The sequence below is a fragment of the Cibotium barometz genome, chromosome 26 (assembly GCF_041138505.1).
Source record: "Cibotium barometz isolate CiBa-2024 chromosome 26, ASM4113850v1, whole genome shotgun sequence".
Lineage (NCBI taxonomy): Eukaryota > Viridiplantae > Streptophyta > Polypodiopsida > Cyatheales > Cibotiaceae > Cibotium > Cibotium barometz.
In genome coordinates this window covers 25,700,464-25,713,197 of record NC_141071.1, presented here as the reverse complement: position 1 = coordinate 25,713,197, position 12,734 = coordinate 25,700,464, and the positions used below count along the sequence as shown (strand labels likewise).

The 12,734-nt window shown below is 45.0% G+C and overlaps 1 protein-coding gene across 1 annotated transcript in view; it reads left to right on the top strand.

Moving 5' to 3' along the window:
- LOC147623814 (LIM domain-containing protein HDR3-like) overlaps nt 1-12,069 on the top strand; it is a 39,908-nt gene extending 27,839 nt beyond the window's left edge. The window contains exons 11-12 of the mRNA XM_086820441.1: nt 11,086-11,144; nt 11,427-12,069. Of these exons, the coding sequence (XP_086676567.1) occupies nt 11,086-11,144; nt 11,427-11,743 (376 nt within the window). The 3' untranslated portion in view covers nt 11,744-12,069. The remainder of the gene's footprint in view (nt 1-11,085; nt 11,145-11,426) is intronic.
- The last annotated feature ends 665 nt before the right edge of the window (nt 12,070-12,734 follow it).

Here is a 12,734-nt window from a genome sequence, read left to right as displayed (position 1 = left end):
TCCTAAGTGATTGATACCATGTTGGAGCATGCACAGGCGGAACCATAAACAATACAAGAGAGAGAGGGAGCAAAGGAGATAGAAAGCTTGTGGACAAGATCACCTTTTATAATAGCATGAAGCTTTACAATGGCAATAGCCAGCCAGAGGTGCTGTACAAAGTGCAGGGATTGGATTACTAAAGTGAATAATGGGGAGGCCCCTTTTATAGTGCTGTGAGGAACCGGCCAAGTGCTTCTAGAGCTAGCCGACTGCTCCACAACATACTAAAATAGGAGAAAATAGACAAAAAGCCTCATAAATAGGCACACCATAACACTGAGATGCATAATTTTCTAACAACCTCTACCCTCTAGAAGCACCTGCTATGGCCTAAGGCACTTGCCACACCTGAGGATCAGGACAAAAATCTTATGTACAAAGTGGCTTGTTGTAACTTGTATTGCCAAAAACTATTGCTAATGTTAAATGAATAAACAATTTGTCTGCTCTATTGCTTTTTTTGGAATCTCATGGCACCTTGTTGACCATTGCAATGACCCACATTCCTCATTTCTTCTTTGTAGCCTTTGCACCCATGGGCCCCATGGATCAGTCTCAGTCCACCTCAAAGAGGCCCAAATCTACAGAGTGGTCTTGGTGGGATGAGGTATTGCAGGGGGTGCCTGCAAAACAAGAGGGGCAAAAAAGTGGACATGCAAATATTGTCTCCTTGGGAAGATAGGTAGTGCAACTTTTATTCGGGTGCACCTACATCATCAGCATGGGCAGGACATAGTGTTTTTACTAACATCACTAGTCAAAGACAAGAGGTTTTATTGGAAAGACGAAGCGACACGGCCATCTTCACCAGCTCGAAGAGGAGGGGTGGGAGTAGATCCTTCCACGTGTGGGCACTTCAAGACAAACCTCTAGAACCACTAGGTCTTGATTTGGTGAAATGCCATCATTTTTTGGACCCACTGCAAGTCCATTTGGAGCACCACCACTAACAGTGTGGGCAAGGGGTACACTCTAGAGTAAATGGGGCCCTAAGAAGAAGGAGGAGGTGGATGCTAGTGTTGTGCACCTCTTCTACCATGACGACATTGCCTTTCAGGCTGCTCGTAGGCTTCTACTTCAAGGACATGGTGCGCAAGATTGCAAAGTTTGGATCCACCTACACTCCTCCATCATTACAGGCATTGAGGACCACCTTACTAGCGAAGGAGAAGGACACGGTTGTTGCAGCTATAGAGATCTTTAGGTCCTCATAAGACAGGAATGGCATCACACTTCCTGCAGATGGGTGGAGCGACAGTCGGTCCAAATCCATTTGTGGTGTCATTGCCTATTCCAGAGGGCAATCTTACTTTGTCTCATTGCATGTGGCATCTCAGACAGGGAAGAGTGTAGAAGAACTTTTCCAAGAGTTGTGAACAGCTATACATGCGGTGGGTGAAGAGATAGTTTGTAGCTAGTAGAAATGAAATGAAATGAAATGTTATATTAACGTCTTCAAAAGGCCATAATGACCTATGAGACCAAAAGTTACATCATGCTGGATCTGATACAATGTCTGGATAAAAAAACCCAGAAAATGAAAAAATAAAGATGATACTACTGGCACCTAAAAAATGAAACTGGAACTGGAAGGTACACTATGGAGGTACCTCCATCTCATAATATGTGCCGCATCGGACACTGGCGGATCTCCTCAATATCCTGTGTGGTCAGCACCCTGACTGGGTGTCTCGAGAGAATGCAAACAAGGCAGCTGACAGATTGTTGATTGATAGGTACGCATGCCGCATTGCCTCAACAATCTTCTCAAGGACATTGGGAAGTTGGAGTGGATTGGTCCCATCATAGAGCAAGCCACCCAAATAGTATCCTTCTATACAGGCACACTTTCTTGGTGGTTGTATTTAGGAAGAAGTCATCTAGAGAATTGCGCAAGTAGTCAGACACTCGCTTTGGATACAACTTCCTCATGTTGGGATCCCTTAATAAGCGTTCTAGTACCCTAAAGCAGTTGATGATGAGTGATGAGTATAAGAGGCATGCTTTGTCTGGAATTGCTACAGAAAAGACATGCGTGGTCTGAAATTGCTACAGGGAAGACATCCGTGTCGCATATCGGAGACCCTCTTTGGTGGGAGTAGGTGTCATGTGCACAGTGTGTATCTACCGTGTGCTATACGCATGCAAGACTAGTTTCGAGGCTTGGGGAAGCTTGGACTAGGCAGGCTGATTGACGAGTTGAGTTAGGGATATACTAACGGGCGGGCACCCAAGTATGGACGGGCGGGCGCCCAAGTGTGGACGCCCGATGGCCGGCCAAGAGCCTATAAAAGGGTGGCCAAGGTTAGTTATTGGGAGATAGAGAGTCTCGCGAGTTTATGAGAGCTCTATGGTCTTGGAGCCTGGATCTAGTGCAGACGTGCACCTGCTTTGTGCAGTCGAGGCCGACAGCAGTCTCGAGGCCCGCGAGGGCAGCTTCGTGGCGGTATGGGACGTCGCGAGGAGGAGATTGGTCGGTACGTCAACCTAGTTAGCTCAGCTCGTGGCTCGGTGGGGACAGCCAAGAATGTGGGCTCGCCCACGATTGTCATGGTTGGGAGGTGAGTCAAGCCTGCACCCCCTTTGTTGTTTGTTGTTCGTTTGTTTGCAGGATTCGAGTTTCGAACCAAGATCGATCACGAGGGGATCCGTGGGGATTTGATAGTGGTATCAGAGCATACCTCGTGAACGAGCAAGTCGGTAGGTAGAGAAGAAGAGGTCGAAGAACGGTATGTGTTAAAAAAGCTTGCTGTTTTTTCTGTGCATACTGCAGTTTTCAGATTTGGTATGTGTTTTTTCTTCATCAAAGAACCCCATGTTGATGGGAGATGGTAGTGTAATAAGGGTCGATTGCTTTTGCAAAGAAGAGGCATGTTTGTTGGTGCAGTCGCATAAACTGCAGGAAGAGAAACCATAAAAAAGCACGTTTGTTGCTTTTCATTGAACGAACGAGAGAGAGAGCGTGCGAAGCGAACGCTGTACTGCTGGTCATGTGCGTTGGCCGGGTGCTGTACGATGCTACGGGGTGTTGAGGACGCAGGGTATGGGCGGCCAGGGCCACTCGGCTGGCAGGCGCCTAGGCTTGCGTGGCCAGGCCTGCCAAGCCAGGCGGCCAGGCTAGCGCAGCCAGCCAGGCCAGGCCGGCGCCCAAGGCAAGGCGGGCTGATGCCCAGACCACGCACAGCAGGCTGGGGAGGCGCACACTGGCGGACAAGCTGGCGCAGGCGCTCGAGCGAAGGTGCAGCCGACGGCAGGCTGGCGTGGCGCCGGCAGGAGAGCTAGCGAAAGCAGCTCTGCAGGTGACATCAGCAGTCCACGATGGCAGCCCGGCGGGTTAATTCAGGAGGAGAAGAAAAAAAAATCAAGGAAAGCTTACGTTTTTAGCTTTCGTGTTTTTTTGAGAGTTTAAAATTTTCTAAGTTTTAAAAGACCCTCCTCCACAGTTTAAAGGTTTTTATTTTTTTAAGAAAAGAAATATATATATCCATATATATATATATATATATATATATATATATATATATATATATATATATATATATATATATGTATGTATGTATGTATATATATATTTATTCAAGAAAAAAAAAACACAAAAGATCTCTCAAGTTCTCAAGTTTTCAAGCTCTCAAGCTCTCAAGTTCCCGTGCACTTTCATTGTGCAAAGATCGAATTTTCTCTCCACGTCCCCTCTTCACGATGTCGACCCAAGAATCAGAGTTGGAGCCCCTTGTAGAACGCGAAGGCTTGCCGGCGACGAAAGGTACCGATGCCGATCTTTTTGACGATTTTGTGTCAAAATCAGATTTCCAAGAGTTCAAAGTAGGTCTCGAAGCTTCTTCGACAGAACGTCAGGCACAAATCGCAGCCCAGATGCAAGCTTTGCAGAACTCCATCGCTCTATTGACCACTACCCTCTCTACTTTTTCGGGAATGGATACCTTGGCTTGAGCTTTAGGCCCCAACATTACTCCGGAACCGTTCGGGGGCGAGCAAAAGCAGCGAACCAAGGAGATCGTGGACACATGGCTACATAAGTGGCAAGTTCACTTTTAGTTTCATCCATATGATGATGGAAACAAGATCCAGTTAGGAGCAGGTTTCCTGTCCGACAAAGCTTTGCTTTGGTGGAAGGAACTCAACCCTAAGCCAATGACTTGGGCACAATTTGAAGACGTTTTTAAGAAATAATTCCTCAAGAAAGAGGATGACTACGATGTTGTTGCCCGGTTTTTAGCTTTGACCATGACCTTGCAGCACCTCACTTATGAGGTCTACCTCCAGAAGTTTCGTGACTTGCAGATGAAAGCTACAAAGATGGATCCCACTACTTTGTTGGGGTTTTTCGTAGCTGGTTTACCAGACTCGTACCGTTTACAGGTTAAAAATAACAAATGTAAAACATTGGACGAGGCCATTCATTCAGCTCGTATCTATGATGATACGATGGTCTCTTCCAAGTCGAAACCCGTGTTCGAGCAGGGGAACAAGAACAAAAGAAAGTTCTCCACACCTATGGCTAACACGACAGAGGGAAAGTCTTCGGACCAACCTTTGAAGAATTCAAGTTCGACACCAGCGAAGAAGAAACGACTCCTTAGGGCTTTGAAGCTCAAGAAGAAAGGACGTTGTTTTATCTGCGAAGAAAAAGGACACATGCGTAATGAGTGCCCGAAGCAAAAGGGTACCAAGATAAACGCAGGACCCAAGCCAAAGGCAGCTAACCAGTTGTCTTTGACAGGTAAGTCAATTACTGTACTTTCTCGCCCTAGTACTTGTTTTGATTGTCTGTTCAATTCTAAGGTATTTGGCATGCATGATCTTCTCCGAGTTTATGGAGAAGTGAATGGCCATAAAATTCACATTCTGTTAGACCCTGGCAGTTCGTATAACTTTGTTAACTACAAACTTGTGCAGAAATTGAGTCTTGATACGACACTCAGCGATCATACTTATGAGGTACGTCTACCTGTGGGAAGACAAGTTTGGGATCGCAAGGTGGAGATGCTTCCAATCCAGATTCAGGACTACAAAGATACTCTGGAATGCTATGTCATGCATCTGGAAAATGTAGACTTGTTATTAGGGATTGAGTGGTTTAAGACTCTTGACGTCCAGATAGATTGGTCTAGTCATATTTTTTCTTTTCAGCATAGGGACACCAAGTATAGTATTTTAGGTGATTGTATCCATCCCTCTCAGGGACCTCTTGTAAATACAATTGATTTTGGAAATATAATGGATTCTTCTTTGTATACCGCTTTCCATTGTGTATTGATTCCACTTTCTTCTTTTCTCATCCCTTCCTTGGATGTGAATGAATTAAGTGTGTTTGAAAGCAAAGAATTACAGAAGATACTTGATTCGTTTCAAGATGTATTTCCTAAGGAATTGCCATCGGGTTTACCACCTAAACGGGCAGTAGATCATCGTATTGACTTGATCCCTGGTGCTCATCCTGTGACTATTCCTCCTTATAGGATGAGCCAAGCTGAGGAAGATGAGTTGGCTAAACAACTCGAAGATTATTTGAGGATGGGCCAGATCCGTCCAAGTAAATCACCTTGGGATGCACCTGTGTTGCTTAGGAGAAAGAAGGACAATACTTGGAGAATGTGTATAGATTACAAGAGATTGAACAAGCTGACAATTAAGAACCGTTATCCTCTCCCTAGATCAGATGACCTGATTGACCGGTTAGCAGGAGCGAAATATTTCACGAAGATAGATTTACGTACTGGCTATCACCAGATACGTATTCATGAAAGGCATGTCGAAAGAACCGCCTTTCGGACTAGGTATGGCCATTACGAGTTTCTCGTATTACCTTTTGGGTTAACCAATGCTCCAGCCACTTTCCAGCAAATGATGAACGATCTTTTTCATGAACATTTGGGGAAATTTGTGGTGGTGTTCCTGGATGATATTTTGATTTATAGTCGTACTCTTGAGGATCATGTCAGACACCTCACGATTGTCTTATCTATTTTAAGACAGAATCGACTATATGCTAACTTAAGTAAATGTGAGTTCTTTATGACCGACATTATCTACTTGGGACACAAGATCACTAGAGATGGATTGAGCATTGACTATGACCGAGTTCAGAAGGTTTTGGACTGGCCTATACCACGAACAGTGAAACAACTTCGTTCTTTTCTCGGTTTTATTGTTTTTCTTCGGAAATCTGTACGGGAGTACTCTCAGCTCACACTACCGATGACCGACTTATTGAAAGGTCGTGGACGTAAGTCAAATCAACCTATCACTTGGAATAACGATTTGGATATGGCCTTCAGACTTTTGAAAGATAAAGTCAAGGAAGCACCTATCTTAGCATTGCCTGATCCTAGTCGGCCTTATGTTCTTGAAACTGATGCCAGTCACTATACTATCGGGGTTGCTTTATTTCAAGATGGTAGACCGGTTGCTTTTGAAAGTAAAAAGCTAGACAACACTCAATCTCGTTGGCCAACCCTTGAGAAGGAGCTTTATGCTGTGATTCATGCTCTCAAGGTTTGGAGACATTATTTATATGGCTCCAAGTTTGTGGTATTGACTGATCATCAGTCAATCAAGTATGTGTGTGATACGGATGATTTGAGAGGCAGGAAAGCTCGTTGGGCAGAGTTAATGCAAGATTTTGATTTTGAGATCCGTTATCGGAAAGGGTCCATGAATAGTATCGCAGATGCGCTTAGTTGGATTAGAGAGGTGAATTCTTTGTCGTTTACCGAGATTTCTACTGACTTATTTCAGTCATTGAGAGGGCTTTGCAGGACTGATAGTTATTTTGGTCCATTTTGGCAGAAGATCCAGGACAGGAGCTCATTGATTGACCAAGACTCGATGACTGAGCAGTCTACTATTCAGGCTGCAGGAGGCCAGTGGATGATTCGGAATGGTTTGCTATTCCGTATAATGACAAAATTTGTGTACCACAGATCTTGGACATTAGGTCCAAGATTTTGAAGGAGTGTCACGACGCCCCTTCTGCTGGACACCCTGGGGTACACAGGACACTATCATTAGTGAAACACACTTTTTATTGGCTGAAGATGAAAGGGTATGTAGAAGATTATGTTCTCAAGTGTCAGATTTGTCAGGCAAATAAAGCTGAACGCTTTAGACAGGCTGGGTTGTTGCATCCTTTGCAAATCCCAAGTAATAAATGGGAAAGTATTTCCATGGATTTTATTACCGGATTGCCAAGAACACATCAAGGCCACGATTCTATTTGGGTTGTGGTAGATCGCTTGACAAAAATGGCTAGATTTTTACCGACCCGGAAGACTATTACAGCTACGCAATTAGCACGGCAGTTTATCGAACAATTGTTTAGACTGTACGGGTTACCGTAGGACATAGTCAGTGATAGGTTACAAGTGATTTTTGGAAACTTGTTTTTGAGAAGTTGGAAACAACTTTGAATTTGAGTTTCTCTGATCATCCTCATTCTGATGGCCAGACTGAAAGAGTGAATCAAATTTTGGAGGATATGCTTCGAGTATATGTATCCAAAAGACAGAGTTCATGGGAGGATTATCTTCCTATGTTAGAATTTGCATATAACAGTACTAAGCATACGAGTACAGGGTCTAGTCATGTACGGTTTTCAACCAAGATCACCTGTTACAGTAGGATTCTCAGGACTTCAACATGATGCAACACGTAATTTTTTGCAAGATATGCAGGAAATGTTACAAGTTGCGAAGGAATCTATTAGAAGTGCTCAAGACCGAGACAGGATTTATTCTAATAGACATTGTTCACCCAGAGAGTTCTCTGAAGGAACGATGGTGTATTTGCGAGTTCCGAAAGATTCCGAGACTTTACGGACAGGTAGATCTCCGAAATTATCCCCTAGATACTGTGGACCATTTCGTGTTACACGACGGATTGGTTCAGTTGCATATGAATTGGATTTTCCTTCTCATGTGAAAGTTCATCCTGTATTTCATGTCAATAGACTTAAGGAAGTACTGGGTGGAGCAGATCAGTTAGTTACTCCTCAAGAAATTATAAATGTCGAGGACATGACATTTGTTCCGCACGAACTTGAAAAGATTCTTGGATTTCGTGAACGAAGATTGCGTAACACGCTTATCACGGAATACAAGATCAAGTGGAAGGATCGTGTTGAGGAGGACGCTACATGGGAGACATTGACTACTCTTCAGAGAGATTACCCTGGCTTTTTAGTGAGCTCAGGAGTGAGCTCTTAGAGGAAGGGGAGTATGTCATGTGCACCGTGTGTATCTACCGTGTGCTATACGCATGCAAGACTAGTTTCGAGGCTTGGAACTAGGCAAGCTGATTGACGAGTTGAGTTAGGGATATACTAACGGGCGGGCATCCAAGTATGGACGGGCGGGCGCCCAAGTGTGGACGCCCGATGGCCGGCCAAGAGCCTATAAAAGGGTGGCCAAGGTTAGTTATTGGGAGATAGAGTGTCTCGCGAGTTTGTGAGAGCTCTATGGTCTTGGAGCTTGGATCTAGTGCAGACGTGCACTTGCTTTGTGCAGCCGAGGCCGATAGCAGTCTCGAGGCCCGCGAGGGCAGCTTCGTGGCAGTATGGGACGTCGCGAGGAGGAGATTGGTCGGTACGTCAACCTAGTTAGCTCAGCTCGTGGCTCGGTGGGGACAGCCAAGACTGTGGGCTCGCCCACGGCTGTCATGGTTGGGAGGTGAGTCAGGCCTGCACCCCCTTTGTTGTTTGTTGTTCGTTTGTTTGCAGGATTCGAGTTTCGAACCAAGATCGATCACGAGGGAATCCGTGGGGATTTGACAGTAGGTGAGACGCATCCACTTGTTGATGATGACATATTCACTTCAACCATGCATTGGAAAGATTTACGAGGGGATGGACAAGATGGTGGAAAACTTGGAGCATATCGAGCTAGATGAACATAAATACCAGGTTTTAAGCTATGCCAAGATAGACGGGATATGTACCATTCATCAATGCACGCAACAAGTTTTATGGTTGACCCCTAGTTTCAAACAGGCAATCAATACACAAATCGGAGTGGCATATGGATGGGACAGTTTTGGAGAGACTTGAACTTGACATCGCAAAGCAGAGAACTATCAAGGATCAGCTGGCAGATTACGAGGCTTGCAGGAGGAGGTTTGGAAGAGCCAATGCTCTAACAAATCGCTTCACCAACTGATCCATGTGTTTGGTGGGAGGACTATGGGGCAGACACTCCAGAGCTGCAACAATTGGCCATCAAGATTCTAAGCCAGGTGGTCAATTCCTCTTGTTTAGAGCAACTATGGAGCTTGTTTAGCCATATCGCTTCAAAGAAGTGAAACCGGCTTGGCACTCAAAGACCGATGATCTAATTTTTGTGAGCGCCAATTTGCGTCTTTTGGAGTGTTATGAGAACCCCAAATTTTGGAAGCATTGGTTAGAGGAGGGTGAGAAAAGTTAAGAGGTAGAGGAGCAATCCACTTTACCGCCTGACTCGATAGGTAGTTTGAGTGAAGTAGGGGATTGCAGCTCCAATGACTTCATAGATTATGATGATCTGGGCTTAGATGGTGTGCATCTCTCACAAGTTTGAGTCTACTCATGAGTTCCAAACTTGGCTGATGTATTTGCATTGTACTTTGTATTCTAAATTTAACCTTGAGGTGTCCTTTCTTTTCTTGCTCTAAATGTGTGCTCTTTTATGCAAATTTGAGAAAGTCTAGCTGTTGAGTTTGTAATTACTAGTTTTGGTTCAGTAATTTAATTAATCAAGTATATGTGCCGTTTCCTACCTGTTTCCGTTTCCCACCGGTTTCCGTTTCCGAGGGGGTGCCATTTCCATTCCTGTTTCTCATTTTTGGTGACTATGGTTCTTAGGCGAGGCTATGAGCACCTGGATGGATGGGAGACCCGCTGACCGTTGAAGGTGTTGTCTGGAGGGTCTCATTGACTTGTCCAAGGGTAGTGCCAAGCGCATGAGGGAGGTTGAGGTACTCTTTGGGAAGGCCAGCAAAGCAAACTGTCACCAGGAAGCGTGACGCAGATGCCAGGGGATCAGAGTTAGGAAAGAAGCCGCGGTGCCATCGAGCGACGTATGCATGAGCATTGCGTGATGCGATGAGGCTGTGTAGCAAGTCCGGGTCCGCCAAGGCGGCAGAGTCAAACTCCACGTGGATATAGCTGTTCCTCGGGAACTGGATGTCGGAGATCTGACCTTGCTCACTGATCAAAGTGGCTTGCAGGAGGTCCTGTATCTGCCCCTGGCTGGTTGGCTACGATGAGTTTGCAGACCAGAGAAGAGGCTTGCAACGAGGCCACATTGGTTGACAAGAGCTGGACATCCGCTTCAGATAACTGGCAATGAAGGACGGTCTTGGTAGGGGAAAGTGGAGCAGTTTCCATGGAGTCCTCCGAAAGGGTAAAACCAGAGACCGAGAAACAACACTGAATGAAGAGCAAAATAGGAACCTTGAGAGAAGATGGCGGTCGGGATGGGCGAGCTTAGAAAGGCACGGGGGCCAGGAGGGGCGAGCTTAAAAAGGCATGGGGGCGGGCGGCACAAAAAGGCAGGAGGGGGGAGGCAGGTGGACAAAGAAGGACAGGCAGACACCGAATAGCTGAAGTCAGAAAAAAAAGATGGCTGCCCATCGGAGAGGCAGGGCGACTGAGAGGAGGCCAAGAGGGGATGTGTGAAGGGGAAGGTTGATGGGCAGGGGGTTGCACGAAGGAAAGGTGGTGGAGGGGAGGGCAGTGTGAGGCAGGAAAGGGGATTGGGGGCAGCTGCACAAAGGGGCTGGGGGTGTTGCACGAGATGCTGGCGATGGGAGGGAGCTGCTAAGGGGGCGCACCAACAGACCTGTTATTCACTTTACATCCAATCCATGTAGATTGCGCATTACATATTTATGTATGTAATGTGTGTTTTGTATGTATGTATGTAATGTGTCTTTGTTTTGTATGTATACATACATGTGTATATACATAGATATTTACTTTTTTTTGTAGCATGATTCATTGTGCCCAGAAGTTTCCTTGCACTGAAAAATGTATTTATTTTCTGGAATCAGGCTACTTACAGGGTCGATACTAGCACATGAACTGATGCATGCATGGCTTCGTCTTAATGGTAAGTGTCTGGCCAGAGCTGTCAGTTTATTGGATAGACCTTGGCAGTATTTCTTTTATATATTTGGCTGTATACAGCACTATTGCTTTCTTGAATCCTTCAGTTATCCACTTATTATAGTTCATCCATAGTTTTTGGTTATCCTCTTTTAAGCTGCTCCAAGCTTGACAAGGTAGTGTCAGATGGGATGTAGACGGATAGGCAAGGCCCTTCTTATCCCTTCCCACGGGTGCTAAAAATCAGCATAGTGAATTGTTTAATGGCTGGTCTGTTATACTGCAGGTTACAGAAACCTCCAGCCTGATGTGGAAGAGGGAATCTGCCAAGTCCTTGCTCATATGTGGCTTGAGTCTGAGGTTATGGCAGGCTCAAGCAGTGCTGCTTCATCTTCGTCGTCATCGTCTTCTACATCGAAGAACCACAAAGGCCCGAAATCTGATGTTGAGAAAAAGCTTGGTGAGTTTTTCCTGCATCAAATTGCCATGGACTCCTCACCTATCTACGGCGAAGGGTTTCGAGCTGGCCATGCATCTATGGTGCAATTTGGCTTGAGGAGAACATTGGAACATGTAAAGATAACAGGTGGCTTCCCTATTTGAGAGCTTGAAAGATGGGATTGAGCTGGAGCAGCAGGCGGCCTGTCTATGTTGCTTGGTGTAGGATGAAGTTTCTAATGCTAAGGAGGATCGTTAAGGCTATGGTGGGTTGTTTGGGTGGGAATCATTCTGCTTCTTTCTGCCATTGATGCGGCTATGGGTTATTGCCCTTATTATTGCCACCTTTGCTCTAATAGCCATTAGAGACATTTGTACCACATTGAAACTCTTGGTTTCATCACATTTATTTCTCCACTAATGTCATGTTAGAAGCTATTCTCATTTGTTTTAGTATTCAATCTTAATGGAGAGCAAGGCTATAATTTTATCGTCTTCTTTGGAAATACTTACCTAGGTTGATTGGATATCATTTTTCTAAGAGTAAACTCTCTGGTTCTAAGGTAAATTAAGCTAATAACTACTGGGAACTGGTGGTGTTGATTTTTATTTTATTTTGGGTACACCTTGATGGTCTTTACATGGCATCATGATTTGCACTACCTTTTGGCCTCCCAATTGAAGACAACGATTTGCTACATACGTGTAGATGTGTGCCCGGTATGGATGGAGGGTGGTGGATTAGATCACATCTATATGGAGCAGTGCTTGGTCCTTATTGAACTCGGGCATTGCCATGAGCTACAGAAGAGAGAAGCATAGAAGCTTACCGTTGGAACTCACATGAAGACTGTAACATGTGGGAAGAATACAAAGATAAAAGCTGAAGTTGAGGCCAAGCTTAAGTCTGTGTCAATGAGTAGCCATGGTCTTCAAGCCAAGGAGCCATCAAATGGGAGGTTGGGACAAGCAGCACTTCCTTGTGCATTTTCCAAGGGCTGATGAAGAAGGGGGTGTGCAGCCTCAAATTATTTGAGATTGGGAAAGGTGTGTGATCTTTTGCTCTTTGAATATATTTGGTTCATTGAGTTGTGTAAGCAACACTCAAAAATGTGATATTTTTGTCCATTGAGTTGCATAAGCCAATGTTGTTGCT